The 17077-nt window shown below is 37.4% G+C and overlaps 2 protein-coding genes across 2 annotated transcripts in view; one reads left to right on the top strand and one right to left on the bottom strand.

The window, feature by feature from the left end:
• The window catches only part of adisspa (adipose secreted signaling protein a), a 111052-nt gene that overhangs the window by 68392 nt on the left and 25583 nt on the right, over positions 1–17077 (top strand). The window lies entirely within an intron of this gene.
• smu1b (SMU1 DNA replication regulator and spliceosomal factor b) overlaps positions 22–17077 on the bottom strand; it is a 17942-nt gene continuing 886 nt past the window's right edge. The window contains exons 2-11 of the mRNA XM_073842573.1: positions 16531–16641; positions 16353–16430; positions 16108–16236; positions 15521–15640; positions 11810–11926; positions 10878–11005; positions 3466–3592; positions 1692–1859; positions 1160–1312; positions 22–973 (exon numbers count right to left, since the gene is read on the bottom strand). Of these exons, the coding sequence (XP_073698674.1) occupies positions 875–973; positions 1160–1312; positions 1692–1859; positions 3466–3592; positions 10878–11005; positions 11810–11926; positions 15521–15640; positions 16108–16236; positions 16353–16430; positions 16531–16641 (1230 nt within the window). The 3' untranslated portion in view covers positions 22–874. The remainder of the gene's footprint in view (positions 974–1159; positions 1313–1691; positions 1860–3465; positions 3593–10877; positions 11006–11809; positions 11927–15520; positions 15641–16107; positions 16237–16352; positions 16431–16530; positions 16642–17077) is intronic.

Below are 17077 nucleotides of genomic sequence, written 5' to 3'. Positions count from 1 at the left end.
TATATCAAGATGTCTACAGCTTTATTGAAGAGATCGACTGCAAATGTCAAGCAATCCACATCTAACCAGTTAATGATGCATCTTAATGACAAATCCTGAAAAGATTGTCATGAATAATTCATGCTTGAATTTTAATTAAACTGCAGCAATATCAGCACATTATTTACCAACACTGTTAGATACTCGGAGACTTACACTGTAAAGCAGTGTTATACCAATATTCAACAAACATTGTGAATATCCTCGATAAAAAATAATCTGTAATTTTCAGAATATAAACCATACTGATTACTTCCAGTAGCTGCATAATGTTCACCTGCATGCAGAACAAGTAGATGTGCTCGGTTGAGTGTTAAAACACACTAAACCATTATAATCAACACAATATTGTACCATATGAATTCTAAACATATCAGAATTCTAAATGTACACAAGTACAAATATGTCCTCAATGAGTCCAAAACTAGTGCGAGCTCACATTATGCGCAAGTACACAATAATTACTTATCTTTGGCCAAAATGATCAAAGAGATTACATACATTCACATATAAGAATGATCAAAGAAAAAAAACAGTACGTTTACCACGTTAATGTCGGTCGGGCTAAATCTTGCATGCAGATATTATCACAGACAATACTACAAAGCCCTTAATAATAGTAAAAGACCAGTACATCCATGCAGTTTTTCTTGTTTTCCACTAGAGGAACGATAGTATTATGAAATCGCATGTAGTTGGTGCTCTCAGTGTATGATGCAAAGGTTCAACAGAAACGTGAATCTTTTTAAGCACTTTGAATGGAAGACCAATTTCATAGCAGAGACATTCGAAACATAAAACGCAAAACATGAGTCCATATTATAAAAGACGAGACTCAAGGCTTCCAGAGTTTGAGTAGCCCATCCTCACTGTATGTAGCGATTAGATTCTGATGTGGGTGGTGAGTTATGCCAATCACGTCTTTTTCATGCACCTGTGGAGGATGTAACAGAAACACTTGTTTACTTTAAAGCATTGTTCATTTTTATATCCAATTCTGTAGAGATAGAGCCAATGTTTTGATTATAAATACCAATTGTTCTGGAAATACTGAGAAGACTAAAACAGACTAAAACAAATCCCGTGGATATGCAGCATGTGCTGTGAGGGCGGACGGTACCGTGAGGGTTCTTTCTAGCTTGCCAGTGATGGTGCTGAAGCAGTACAGCACATAGTCTTCTCCCACACAATAAATCCACTCTCCACGTGGAGACAATGTGCAGCAAACAAAGTCTGCCCCCTCTCTTACGCCTGAACAGAAACTCCTCATCACCTGAGAGGGGAGAAGAGAGGGGGGCGAGAGAGTGAGACCGAAAGTGCAATGCAAACGGGTGAAGGCACGCTTCAGAGAGTACCAAAAAGCGTGCAAGTGTGAGTCATCAAGTACGTCAAGAAGAGAGTGGGTGAGGCGACTGAATAGAGCACGCCTTATACGCCATCAGACGGTCTGAATAATAAGTGTGGAGCTATTTTTAGCAAACCTCACAACCTGCATTGGATGTTTGCAGCTTTTTTTAAACTTCTGCTCAACATCCAGCCTTCAGTCAAGGTTTCTGATTTATAAATGCTGTTAATTTGTGGCATTTTCTGTAGTGTTCACTCTGGTGTGAGCATGAGGATGATGCAGAGTATCTTGTTCAGTACATTCTCACCTGGCCATGAATGTTCGTAACAACCACCGTGTTGGTCCTATTGCACACTACAAAGTGCTCAGGAGTCTTTGGGATGAGCACAACGTTGTTAACAGTGATGTCTGTACCCTCGGGAATGTCAGGGGTTTTTATTGTGTGGGTGCATTCCATTGTCTTCAAACTCCAGACCTGAACAAAGACAATTCAAATAAATGTAAATATGCATAGGCTATTACAGTGAGGGAAAATGTATTTGATCCCCTGCTGATTTTGTATGTTTGCCCACAGAGAAAGAAATTATTTGTTTTAACAGTGAGAAACAGAATAACAAAAAAAATCCATTTTGAAAAAAAAAGTTTTAAATTGATTTGCATTTTAATGAGTGAAGTATTTGATCCCCTATCAATCAGCAAGATTTCTGGCTCCCAGGTGTATATTATACTGTACAGGTAACAAGCTGAGATTAGGAGCACTCTCTTAAAGGGAGTGCTCCTAAGCGCAGCTGGTTACCTGTATAAAAGGCACCTGTCCACAAAAGCAATCAATCAATCAGATTCCAAATTTTCCACCATGGCCAAGACTAAAGAGCTGTCAGGGACAATATTGTAGACCTACACAAGGCTGGAATGGACTACAAGACAATCGCCAAGCAGCTTGGTGAGAAGGTGACAACAGTTGGTGCAATTATTCGCAAATGGACACAAATTAATGTCAATCTCCCTCGGTTCTGGGGCTCCATGCAAGATCTCACCTCGTGGAGTTTTAATGATCATGAGAACGGTGTAGAATCAGCCCAGAACTACACGGGAGGATCTTGTCAATGATCTCTTGGCAGCTGGGACCATAGTCCCCAAAAAATTAAGGACTGAAATCCTGCAGCGCCCCCAAGCGCCCCCAAGCTCCCCCTGCTCAGGCCCATTTGAAGTTTGCCAATGAATATCTGAATGATTCAGAGGAGAACTGGGTGAAAATGTTGTGGTCAGATGAGACCAAAATCGAGCTCTTTGGCATCAACTCAACTCGCCGTGTTTGGAGGAGGAGGAACGCTGGCTATGACCTTAAGAACACTATCCCCATCGTCAAACATGGAGGTGGAAACATTATGCTTTGGGGGTGTTTTTCTGCTAAGAGGACAGGACAACTGCATCAAAGTGACGATGGATGGGGCCATGTACCATCAAATCTTGGGAGAACCTCCTTCCCTCAGCCAGGGCATTGGAAATAGTTTGTGGATGGGTATTCCAGCATGGCAATGACCCAAAACACATGGCTAAGGCAACAAAGGAGTGTCTCAAGAAGAAGCGCATTAAGGTCCTAGAGTGGCCTAGCCAGTCTGCACACCTTAATTCCATAGAAATTCAGTGGAGGGAGCTGAAGGTTTGTGTTGCCAATCGCAGCCTCGAAACCTTAATGACTTGGAGAGGATCTGCAAAGAGGAGTGGGACAAAATCCCTCTTGAGATGTGTGCAAACCTTGTGGCCAACTACACGAAACATCAGACCTCTGTGATTGCCAACAAGGGTTTTGCCACCAAGCACTAAGTCATGTTTTGCGAAGGGGTCAAATACTTATTTCACTTTTTGAAATGCAAATCAGTTTATCGCTTTTTTAACATGCGTTTTTTCTGGATTTTTTGTTGTTGTTAATCTGTCTCTCACTGTTCAAATAACACTACCATTAAAATTATAGACATTTATAGGTAATTTCTTTGTCAGTGGGCAAACACAAAATTAGCAGGGGGTAAAATATTTTTTCCCTCACTGTAAATGTGGTTCACCACAGTATGAGCATTTACCTTTACTGTGCCATCTGCCGATGCGCTAATGACATGCTGGCCATCGTGTGAGAAGGTGACATCATTTACATGAGCCGTATGGCCTCGAAACTCCTTCAGCATTTTTCCTGATTTCAAACCATGAAGCCTGGTCAAAGAAATCACACACAAACACAACAGAAATGAAACTACAATTAACAAATTCAAATGAATTCTTTAAAGAGTCAAGCTTGAGCCAAGAAGTAGCAAAACAAACACATGTTATGAGTCAAACTATCAAAGAGACTTTAAAACAGCAAAAAAAAAAATACATTTTGTCCTTTACATAAATGTGATTTTATCATTTTCAACTTATTTCTTTATAAAAGAAGCCTGAGCAAAAGAGTCACACCCAAAACAAAACAACAAACTGGAATACAGCTAAATAAAATGCTATGATGTCATGAAAACAGCAAAACAACATGTTTGTCTGTATTTTGTGATTTTAACATCTTCACAATTCACAAATTCAACATGTCTTTAAAAAGTAATGCGAACGTAAACAAAAAAAAGTCGTGACGTATTGTCAAGTATGGTGACCCATACTCAAGATTGGCCCTCTGCATTTAACCCATCCAAGTGCACACACACAGCAGTGAGAAGTGAACACACACACACACACACACACACACTGTGAACACACACCGGAGCAGTGGGCAGCCATTGCTCCAGCGCCCAGGGAGCAACTGGGGGTTCAGTTGACATTGCTCAAGGGCACTTCAGTCATGGCATTGAAGGTGGAAAGAGCGCTGTTCATTCACAATCCCCACCTTCAATTCCTGCCGGTGTGGGAATCGAACCGGCAACCTTTGGGTTACAAGCCCAACTCTCTCACCATGACAAAAAACAAACAAACAAAAAACAGTTTTTGTTCAAAACCAAACAAAAAAACAAATTAAAACAAAACATGAAAGGACTACAAAAAAGCAATGTTAGGATGTCACCAGTCAATCATCATCAAAGACATAAGAGAATATAAAAATATTATATCATCTTCACAATTCACAAATTCAACATGTCTTTAAAAAAGTAATGCTTGAGCAAAGGAATAATTAACCAAAATGAAACCAAACCAACCTAAACAAACCTAAACCAAACAAAACATGAAAGCACAATACAATAAAACAAAAAGCAGCATTATGACGTTATCAATCAATCATCATCATCAAAAATATGATATATCAGGGTCATCATAGGAGATGACAGCAAAAAAATTAATAAAACCTATCTCTGCAACTTTCAATGTGATTCTAGCATTTTTTTTTTTTACTGAAAATACTTTCCTCTCATGCACATGAAATTCCACCCACATGCACCATGAGAGTCTAGCACTGCCGCCCAGCCGCAGAATTACTGCAGTCAAGGACTGAGAGAGATAGAGAGGGGGGAGAGGGGGGAGAGACTTTCGCTCTGGGCATGTGATGGAATATTCCTGATGACTCTTAACACCTAGACCTTGATTCATTTCAAATCTGACCACCTCATCTCTGAGAACAAAACAAAGAAACACCATGCTCGCTGAAATGCATATATACTGCCATTTGCAATGGCCACGGACCAACCCCCTCAAATGTACTCATTTCCTATAAAAATTTCCAAACGCATTCAATCACTGATCCATAAACAAACCAAGGTAACAAGGTAACCTTTTATACATCTTCTTTAAAGCCAGGCTGGCAATCACGTGTCACACACACTGCTGAGAGCATAAATCCAATCCATTGCAAAAGGGGAGGGGCTAGTATTTATCAATAAGTGGCCAATAGCAGAGCAGCTTGCCATTTCACCCCCATCCCTCCCCCCTCCCATTCCCTATCCAGCTAAGGAGCTGGAATGACAAAACGTCTGCTTCAGCCGTTTGGGTAGCTGAGCAAGGAACAGAAACACATTATCTGTGCGTGCTGCTTCTATACGCACGTGACCAATCATGCTTCTTTCCACCCACATGCACCATGAGAGTCTAGAACTGACACCCAGCTGTAGAAGTACTGCAGTCTGGTTTGCGAGAGGGGGAGAGATGCTGAGTCTAGGCATGTGACGGAATATTCCTAATGATGTTTAACACCCAGACCACGACTTCAGAGTTCCTCCTCCTCCCCCGCCTTTTCTATCTACAAAGTAGCCATGGCAAAACATTTCACTAAGATAGTCTACTGTTCCTACTGGCACTTGTTACTGCATAGCAACTGATCATCTTGCTTCTTTTATATACAATATGCTTCCTATTGTGAGATCCAGTACATAGTAATTTTCGTCCAATTAGCAAGAAAATCAAAGCAATTAGTTTCAGATCAACAACAAATGTAACAATCGTAATGCACCTGCAAAATGAACATTTGTGGCCAGATTCACAAGATATTCTAAAGAACAGAATTCTTTTTAAATGTTATTTTCTTACTTAAAGGAGTAGTTCACTTTCAGAACAAAAATTTACAGATAATGTACTCACCCCCTTGTCATCCAAGATGTTCATGTCTTTCTTTCTTCAGTTGTAAAGAAATGGTGTTTTCTGAGGAAAACATTTCAGGATTTCTCTCCATATAATGGACTTCTATGGTGCCCCCGAGTTTGAACTTCCAAAATGCATTTTAAATGAGCTTCAAAGGTCTCTAAATGATCCCAGCCGATGAAGAAGGGTGTCATCTAGCGAAACGATCAGTTATTTTCTAAAAACATTTACAAATTATATACTTTTTAATCTCAAACGCTTGTCTTGCCGAGCTAGACAAGACAAGCTTTTGGGGTTAAAAAGTATATAAACTGTAATTTTTTTAATTTCTTTTTTTTTTTTTTTTTTAGAAAATATCCCATCGTTTTGCTAGATAAGACCCTTTTTTCCTCGGCTGTGATCGTTCAGAGCCCTTTGAAGATGCATTTTGGAAGTTCAAATTTGGGGGCACCATAGAAGTCCATTATATGGAGAGAAATCCTGAAATGTTTTACTCAAAAAACATAATTTCTTTACGACTGAAGAAAGAAAGACATGAACATCTTGGATGACATGGGGGTGAGTACATTATCTGTAAATTTTTGTTCTGAAAGTGAACTACTCCTTTAAGAAAAACGTTTGAGAACTTTTTAAGAATGTGCTTATCTTTTAGGTTTGTTCTTAAAGGGATAGTTCAACCAAAAATAGAAATCCAGTCATCATTTACTCACACTCAAGTTGTTCCAAACCTGGATGAGTTTCTTTCTTCTGTAGAGATATTTTGAAGAATGTTGGTTACTAGACAGTTTGACTTCTATAGTATAAAAACAAAATGGTTTGGAACAACTTGAGGGCCAGTAAACCTTTGCTAATTGAAAGAAAACAAGCTGATAAAAAGATTGAATATTTGGTAATAATATAGCATTTTTTTGTAGGCCAGTCATTCGACCAGGAACAACACAAGTGCAACAAGATGAGGGAAAAAAATCTTGGGTAGTTGTTATACTATATTCCATGTGATGAAACTAGCATTTTTGGGAGAAAGAGTGTCCTCTCCGGGACAAAATGCCCAGCATGAGAGTTAAGACAAAACTTCTTATTAAAAATCTTATTAAAAACTGTTGTAATTAACCTCTTGAAAGTAATAACCTCCAACTTGTCTTAAAGGGATACTTCACCAAAAAAAAAAAAATAAACAACCCCATGATTTACTCAAGACATTCTCAAGCCATCCTAGGTGTATATATGTGTATATATGAGCCTGGACCACAAAACCAGTCGTAAGTAGCACGGGTATATTTGTAGTAATAGCCGACAGCACATTGTATGGGTAAAAATGATAGATTTTTCTTTTATGCCTAAAATCTTTAGGATATTAAGTACAAATAATGTTCTATGAAGATAATTTAAAATTTCCTACCATAAATATTTTAAAACTTAATATTTGATTAGTAATATGCATTGCTAAGAACTTCATTTGGACAGCTAGGCGATTTTCACAATGTTTTGATTTTCAAATAGTTGTATCTCAGCCAAATATTGTCCAAACCATACATCAATGAACATTTTAGAATTTATTTAGATTTCAGATGATTTCTAAATCTTAATTTCAAAGAACTGACCCTTATGACTGGTTTTATGATCCAGGGTCACATATTAAAAACTGCCATGGTTCTTCTGAGCTTTATAATGGCAGTGGGTATTTGTTCAAATTTTGAAGCAATAAAGTGTGTCCATCCATCATAAACAGTGCACCACACAGCTTCAGAGGCTAATTAAAGATACTTAAAGCAAAGTGATGTGCTTGTATATGAAAAATATCCATATTTACAACTTTATAAACCATAATTTCTAGCTTCCGCTAACTGTTGTACACACGTACATGAGAGAGTGGCGTTCCAGCGGATGACGTAGGACATAGGCGTAGCATAAGCTCCGGTGACAATATGCTAGTCTTGTGAGAACAAGGTTTTGTTTACAGCAAAGGAAAAACCAGTCTCATCTTGGCATATATTAAAATCCTCCTAACAAATTATTCTCATTTTGGAGGATTCTAATCACGCCGGTGTGATTGTATCAAATCTAAACAAAAATATTATTCAGCTTTTTGTCTTTTGGAAGCTGCATTCAAAATTCACGTGGCACAAAAATCTGAGGGGGCATGTTTGAATGGAGCAGGGGCGTTCACGACAAGGCGTTTGTGCGTATGACGTACGTGTAACGTAAGCTTCGAGGAGCTTTCTCTCTTTTTTCTCTGTGCATCTGCATTTATCACTCTCTCTTCGGAGCTTACTCTCATGAGACTACACTCTTCTCCCTGGAGCTTACGTTACACCCACATCATACGCCTTGTCATGAACGCGCCTGCTTGATCGACCAGAAACTGGAGATCACACTTTTACAAATCAATATTTTTATTAGACTAACGCATCGTTTCGCATCAGAAAGCCCTTATTAACACCCCTGAGCCGTGTGAGTAGTTTTATGATGGATGGATACACCTTTTTTTTTTTATTCAGAAACAGAGGCACATTCACTGCCATTATACAGCTTGGAAGAGCCAGGACAATTTTAAAAGGGGGGTCTAATGCTGTTTCATGCATGTTAAGTTATTTACACTTTAAAAGAGTTGGATTCTCATGCTAAACATGGCCAAAGTTTCAAAAAAACGATTTGGACGTATAACAGAGTATTTCTGTGCCGAATACACACTTCCGGGTTTCTCTTTCGAAAAATAAAATTTGATCATGGCTCTTCATGACGTCCTGGGGGGTGGAACTCCTTGTATGGGCATTTCTGAGCAAGAGCGCGCCCGTCATCGTGCTTCATTCGGCTGCACTGCTGCACAGGACTTACTCAGGAAGAATGTCTCTTAAGAAGTGTGGTATTTGGTTGTAAGGCAAAGATAACCTTGCTCAGCTTCCAGAAGAACCCAGCGTTATGTGAACAGTGGATGATGCAATTTCTTTTTCCGGGGCAGAAACTGAGTGTTTGTTGACGAATGTTTTATAAACAAGACCCAGTTCGACGCTGGATTTGCACATTGTTTGATACTGAAAGATAGAGCGGTCCTAGCTATAAAAGACACGGGTCTTGATTCAAAACTGCAGATGGTAAGTGAAACGGCATCAAATGTCTGTGTTTTGTTGGCAATCGGCACGCGAGTTAATCTTTAGCTCCACTCATGGCGCGCCTTCAAGAGCTCAGCTGTTTTTGGAGTGAATTGCAAAGCGGTATCTTTCTTTTATAAATATGATAAAACTAAAGACTTTTTGGAGATATGAAGGATGCAGTACTACTCTAAAGGTACTTAAGATTAACATAAGATTGGGTGAAACTGTGTGTTATGCCCCCTTTAAATATAACTGCGATTGTGTTTGTCTGAAAGAGGAATGTCAGATACGCCTAGGATGGCTTGAAGGTGAGTACATCATTTTTGAGTGAACTATTCCTTTAAATCCCCAATGTTTAATGAATTAATGCATTGTTTTTAATTAATTCTTGTAATTACAACTTAACGCTAGCTACAGTCGTGGCCAAAAGTTTTGCTGCTAAACTGCTTTTAGATCTTTGTTTCAGTTGTTTCTGTGATGTACTGAAATATAATTACAAGCACTTCATACGTTTCAAAGGATTTTATCGACAATTACATGACATTTATGCAAATAGTCAGTATTTGCAGTGTTGGCCCTTCTTTTTCAGGACCTCTGCAATTCGACTGGGCATGCTCTCAATCAACTTCTGGGCCAAATCCTGAGTGATAGCAACCCATTTTTTCATAATCACTTCTTGGAGTTTGTCAAAATTAGTGGGTTTTTGTTTGTCCACCCGCCTCTTGAGGATTGACCACAAGTTTTAAGATTTGGGGAGTTTCCAGGCCATGGACCCAAAATATCAACGTTTTGGTCTCCGAGCCACTTAGTTATCGCTTTTGCCTTATGGCACGGTGCTCCATCGTGCTGGAAAATGCATTGTTCTTCACCAAACTGTTGTTGAATTGTTGGAAGCTGTTGGAGGGTGTTTTGGTACCATTCTTTATTCATGGCTGTGTTTTTGGGCAAAATTGTGAGTGAGCCCACTCCCTTGGATGAGAAGCAACCCCACACATGAATGGTCTCAGGATGCTTTACTGTTGGCATGACACAGGACTGATGGTAGCGCTCACCTTTTCTTCTCCAGACAAGCCTTTTTCCAGATGCCCCAAACAATCGGAAAGAGGCTTCATCGGAGAATATGACTTTGCCCCAGTCCTCAGCAGTCCATTCGCCATACTTTTTGCAGAAGATCAATCTGTCCCTGATGTTTTTTTTGGAGAGAAGTGGCTTCTTTGCTGCCCTTCTTGACACCAGGCCATCTTCCAAAAGTCTTGTCCTCACTGTGCGTGTAGATGCGCTCACACCTGCCTGCTGCCATTCCTGAGCAAGCTCTGCACTGGTGGCACTCCGATCCCACAGCTGAATCCTCTTTAGGAGACCATCTTGGCGCTTGCTGGACTTTCTTGGACGCCCTGAAGCCGCCTTAACAATGCAGTGGAAAGTTTTTTTTCGGGATTAAATTAATTTTCATGCAATTCATCTGATCACTCTTCATAACATTCTGGAGTATATGCAAATTGCTATTATAAAAACTTAAGCAGCAACTTTTCCAATTTCCAATATTTATATAATTCTCAAAACTTTTGGCCACGACTGTACATATGATTAATATTAATACAATGAATGTGCAAAATTACTCTGAAGTTTCAGCAATGATCAATAACGTAAACAATGAGCAGTCACAATTATTCATTATATTTCGACTTTCTGTAAACCAGGCCCTTGAAACACCTGTCTAATGAGAGCCACTCAAACCATGACAGGACTGAGCAAGATATAAAAAATCTGGAGTGTCAGAAACCCTCTTCAGTACACAATCTAAAAGTGAACACCAATTATGAAGTAATAAATAGAGAAATAATATGTTGAACCTGATGGTCTGATCAAAGGAGGAACTTAGTAGTTGACTGCTGTCCTTGTTGAAGCAGACACTGGTGACTGCTTTGCTGTGGGCTCGTTCTATTCTATTCAGACACGTCCCATTCAGAATCCTCCAAACCTGGAATAATAAAACGATACATTTTATCACATAACAGACTGAACTAAAAAAAAGTCAAATCCATACAACTGAACTGATGGTGTGCAATGAGGGCTAATTGGGAACATCATTATTCAACGAAGATAATAAATCATACTTTTTAGCTCTGTGCACCATGAAATACTGAACTGAGATCACATTGAAACAGGTTTTTTTTAAATAATAATGATAGATCAGTTACTGTTCCACGTTATAATGGACTGTAACCACATGCTGTGTGATTAAAAGATAAAAAAGCTTAAAATATAAGTGCTTGCAGGGTTTAATTAACATTTGCTTTCAGACCTTCTGCCCCCTGAGATTGAGGTCTCTTACAATACCTCTGAAAAAGCCTCAAGGGGTTGGTACAATGTTTAAAGTTTTTGAAGAAGTGCTTACCAAGGCTGATTTATTTGATCTAAATATACTTCTCTGACTTCAGTGTCACTTCTGATAAATGTAATGCATCCTTGCAGAGTAAAAGTCTTAATTTCTTTACAAATATAATAACTTTAGTATAGCAGAGAAAGTTTCTGAAAGTATTTATTTGTGTTTTTCTGTTATAATTTGTAAAAATGTCTCTTACTGCTAGAAATCATGCATGTAGGTTTAAGTTCTACCACTTTCAAATCTCTACTCATTCCAGTATATCAGTTATAATTTCTGATTTGATATTTTATATAAATTATACAGTTTCAAATAGACAAATACTACAGATTATGTAAAATTAGAAACATTCAGTAAAGTATAAGTGGAAATGTTGATCAATAAAGTGAAGGGCCATACCTGTATCTTTCCATCCTGAGCTCCAGAGGCAATCACGTCAGAATCGTGACTTACTGCCAGACACAGTACAGCCTCATCCATCATCATGAAATTATCCTGAGCTTGGTACTTCAGATCCTACTCACACAAGAAACAAATAGGAAAACCATCACACATCACAATTAACCACACAAGTTTACATTACATCATCAATTAAGAAAATTAAATAACATAAAATCCACCAAATGTGAAAAACTTCCCCGGCTCAAATTTTTGATTTTGCTAATATTAAAAGATAGACACGTACAGTGATTAAATACAAAATATTAAATGTCATGGATGAATATTTACTGTAGAGGGAGGTCAAAATGGCAATTTTCACCTTGGATTCAGGGTCAAGTTACAAAAAATGACTTCAGAAAGGTGGCAGCATCATTATCTTGTTTTTACAAAGAGATTGGTAGTTCTATTAATAAAATATGTTGACTTTAGCCAGCTTTGTTGCATTATGTGCCAATAGTGACCATTCGAAAATGGGGAAACAGCACTTTTCAGCAAGTTTTTCTCCAAAGTTTGCATGCCTGTAAGTCAAGAGGTATTAAAGATTTCTTAATGCCCCTTTAGATTTTGGGTCTTAACAAACTTTCCTTTTGGCATCTTTGATGTTAATGCCTTATGAGATTTAGTTCCAGAGATATTGAATTTTAAAAAAAGGTTCCAAAACTAAATTGTTAAAATGCACATATTTTCAGTGGTCAAAAACCAAATTTTGGTCAGTTTGAAAAAAGATGATACTTCTTTTCTTTCAAAGAGAAATGTCTGAAGAATAAATAATCTTAAAACTAGAGATGTATCTCGTTTCTTTCTGTCAAGACAACTGCATTGAACATAACAATCTGAGTGCCATAAATATTCTTTTTTCAAACTTTGCATGCCTATAACTCAATAAGTATTAAAGATGTCAAAATATGATTTTAGATTCTAATTCTTCATTAACTTTACTTTTAGAAAATAATCTAAATCTTAGAATTCCCAAGGCCCTATATCGTTCAGTCCCAGAGATATGGGGATGTCAATGAGGCTCCATGTCCAGATTGTTGAATATTACTCATTTTCAGTGGCTGAAAACCAAATGTTTGTGTACAGCTGATACCTATTTTATTTAAAGAACAATGTCTGAAGAAGAAATAATGTTGAAATTATAATTGTCTCTTGTTAGACTACATATGGCTGTCTTTCTTCAGAATAAAAAAAAATTGAGCCGAGGACCTCTGGTTGAGTAGACACGGAATGACCCAATAGCAACATGATGAGTTTATCAAAGAAGGTTCTTTCTTGTGTCTACCAGAACTTCGACCACAGTATACTCCTTCAAACAGCTAGAAAACCTTCTGAGATTATTCTGAGTCTCATACTGTACACTCAGTTCCCCAGTAGTGGTGGAAGTCCATGTCTGAGAATGGGGCAGGATTTATTTTTGGCCCCAACTACCTCAACTCAACCTGATAGACGTCATAGAGTGTTGGGGTGACCCATATTCTATACCTCTGAGGATTTAGTAGAAGCCAACGCTCTCCCGTTAGAAAAATTATGCCTCACTTAATGTACAAATTTATTTTTTGCCCCCACAAAACAAGCCTAGGACAGCATATGTGCGTTGCCTCTTTCATGCATCAAGGAGATGATGTTCTTGAGCTGTGATTGAGAGAACGAGGCTTTGAGCATATACAGATGAATCTGTTACTTTTATGTACTTAAATTCCTTTTACATTTCAAAGCATTCTAGTAAACACACTGCATATTTGTCAGAGAACCTTGGAAGAACAGCTGGAAAGACAACCATCTCTGCTACACTCCATAAATCAGGCATGGTACAGTGATTATATGAAGTCGTTAATCAAAAGGCAAATGAAAGTCATGAAGTTTTTTTCAAAGAGCTCAGAGTTATGTCCATTTACAACAAATCATTTAGTAAAGTTAACAACCTTCACAGCGTCTGTTATTCTTATGGTGATAATAACCAATTTAATTCTCTCTCCCCATCCTCTGACAACCAGTTACAGTACCCTCACTAATCATTTGTCTGGCAAGCATTTCTCCCTGGATGAATGCCCATCATCCAAAGCTGAATATATTGAAAACTGGTGTGCTGCTGTTCATCCTGGCCAAGAACCACCCTTGCCAGTGCTTTGTCATTTCAATATGTAACTCAATGATTTCATCCACAGAGAATGGCAAAAACATTGGTGTCACACTGGACAAAGACTTGTCATTAATAGCAGAATTCAAGATGTGATACCTCCTGCAAGAACATTTGCAGAGTCAGACGTTTCTCACCAGAGAAGCTATTGAGATTCTGGTAGAGGCCCTGCTCTTGTCTTAACTGACCTCACAGCACATTTAATCAAACGTCCACAGCTCATCCAAAATGCTGCAGCCCAGCTGATATTCAACCTTCCCAAGTGCTCTCACATCTCACCTCTGCTATGCTCTATCCACTGGCCCCTATCCATAATAGGATATACATGGTAAAATATACACTGTTTGGAATAATTAATAATGGTATAGTTTAATGGTTTTGAAAGAAGTCTCTTATACTCATCAAGGCTGCATTTAATTGATCAGAAATACAGTAAATATTGTGAAATATTTTTAGAGTATAAAATAACTTTTTCTGTTTTAATATGTTTTAAAATGTTATTTATTCCTGTGATGTCAAAGCTGAATTTTCAGCAGCCATTACTCCTGTCTTCAGTGTCACATAATCCTTCATAAATCATTCTATAATATGCAGAATTGATACTTAAAAGAAACATTTCTTATTATCATCAAATGTGACCCTAGACCACAAAACGGTATATTTGTAGCAATAGTCAAAAATACATCGTATGGGTCAAAATTATATATTTTTTTTAATGCCAAAAATCATTAGGATTTTAAGTAAAGATCATGTCCCATGAAGATATTTTGTAAATTATATCTAAAGATAAAAAAAATTAAAAAATGTAAATATATCAAAAATTAATTCTTGATTAGTAATATGCATTGCTAAGAACTTTATTTGGACAACTTTAAAGGCAATTTTCTCAATATTTAGATTTTTTTTGCACCCTCAGATTCCAGATTTTCAAATGGGGTTATCTCGAACAAATATTGTCCTATCCTAACAAACCATACATGTTTTAATCACAAGGGTCACAAATGTTGAAGACTTTGTCATACACTAACATTTAAAAGCATGGGGTAAGACTTGCATTAAATTGATCAAAAGTGGCAACAAGGAAATTTGCAATAAAATATTTCCATTTCAAATAAATGCAATTCATTAAACTTTCTATTAATTACATAATCCTGAAAATAGCATATTAGAATGATTTCTGAATGATCATGTGACACTAAAGACTGAATGGCTGCTGAAAATTCAGCTTTGCATCACAGGAATAAATTAAACAGAAAACAGTTCTTTTAAATTGTAAAAATATTTCGAAGTATTAATCTTTTCATATTTTTGATCAAATAAATGCAGCATTGGTGAGCATAAGAGACTTCTTTAAATTATTCTAAACTTTTTACCAATACTATGTGTGTGTGTGTGTGTGTGTGTATACATATAATTACATTAATATAATATAAATTATTACATAATTATTATACATGAAAAATGTGAAAAAAACAAGTATTTTTCCTAATTTATGTGAAATACAGTTTATTTGATGGGCAGTATATACTCACTTTCCGAATTTTACCCGTTGTGAAGTTCCAGATTTCAATGAAACCATCAACAGATCCAGTAATCAAGTACTGTCCATCAGGAGAGAATCGCGCACACTCTACATGGGATTTTGGCCCAAACTGTATCATACATGTACACGAACAGAAAATAGTAAAAAATGTAAAAATTAAAAACACGTTAATACGATTATGACATAATATAATATGACATTTTTGAGGACATCCCAGCATTCCCTGGATCCCAAAATGAAAAGCCCTGATCTAGACAATGCCAGTCTGCCTTGGGACACTATCAACCCCCCAAAAATTGTAAGTTGATATTAATACAAAAGTACGGAGTCAAAGCGAGCAAGGTAGAACACAGTGAGTGCAAGGTACAGATGAAAGCCTCAGGTCACAAAACCAATTAAATCTGCATATGCTGAGCCCTGTAGCATGTAGGATATTCAGATAAGATGGCTTATGACGCATCCATCACTCATTTCTATCTTGAATAAAAATATTTGTACCACCTCTTTCAAACAGTAAGAATAATAATTTAGATAACAGTTAAAGTGACTGAGATCACACTGTTGTGTTTGCAGCACCTTTATGAGGCGACTGAGCTGAGTAGGGAAGCGCTCTTCCTCCATGTCCTTCAATGCACCTTTCCCCCGGAAAAGTTCCAAAGACATACCTGGAGGTAAAAGACCCTGGTGCTGCTGCCACTTCAACGACTTCAAAGACAAATTGTGGGTAACAGAGAAAAAGAGTAGATGTTGTAAAGTTAAAAAAAAAGAAAAAGCCAGGTAGTACTGCTGCTTTAGTAGAGTTTTTACTTCTTTTTACTCACCAGCATTGCTAATGAGCCAAACTGCCTTAGTGCTTTGGTTTCCTGTAACCTGTATAAAGCCCCCTCACATATACGGCCCTATAAAAACAAAAGATATGTGATACATGCGATACAACAGCTAAAACAGATATACAGATGCAACAGGTTAGGTCAAATAAAAGCATAAAAGATAGCAAACCTGGCCCAGAAGAGCCATGAGACGAGACGGTGGCACCAAACAGACCTCTCCTGCAAAAGCTTGAGCTATAGCCAGTCTGCGCTTTTCTTTACTGCCGCCCTCTGGATATGCCTGTAGGCCAGTGGTGAGACAAAAAAGCATGAATCATTGTTATACAAAAATATGATTCAACTTATTTTTTATTTTTTGCACTTTATTTTTTACAAGTGTGTGATGTCTTTTGTAAAATGTGCAAGGCTTCTGGTGTGATACAATTTGAGTTGTTTTATTTGCACATTCGAACATTTCTGTTGATAAAAAATGTTTAGTGTTTGAGTATTCTGCCAAAATAAAAGTATGAAGATTTAAATGTTTGAAAATGAAGAATTTAAGACATAAATATTAATATTGTGACTTGCAGTGTAATATATATATATATATATACTACCAGTCAAAACTTTTTGAACAGTAAGATTTTTTATATTTTTAAGTGTCTTCTGCTCCCCAAGCCTGCATTTATTTGATCCAAAGTACAGCGAAAACAGTGCAATTTTGAAATATTTTTACT

The sequence above is a fragment of the Garra rufa genome, chromosome 6 (genome assembly GCF_049309525.1).
Source record: "Garra rufa chromosome 6, GarRuf1.0, whole genome shotgun sequence".
Taxonomy (NCBI): domain Eukaryota; kingdom Metazoa; phylum Chordata; class Actinopteri; order Cypriniformes; family Cyprinidae; genus Garra; species Garra rufa.
This window is presented reverse-complemented; position numbering and strand designations above follow the sequence as displayed.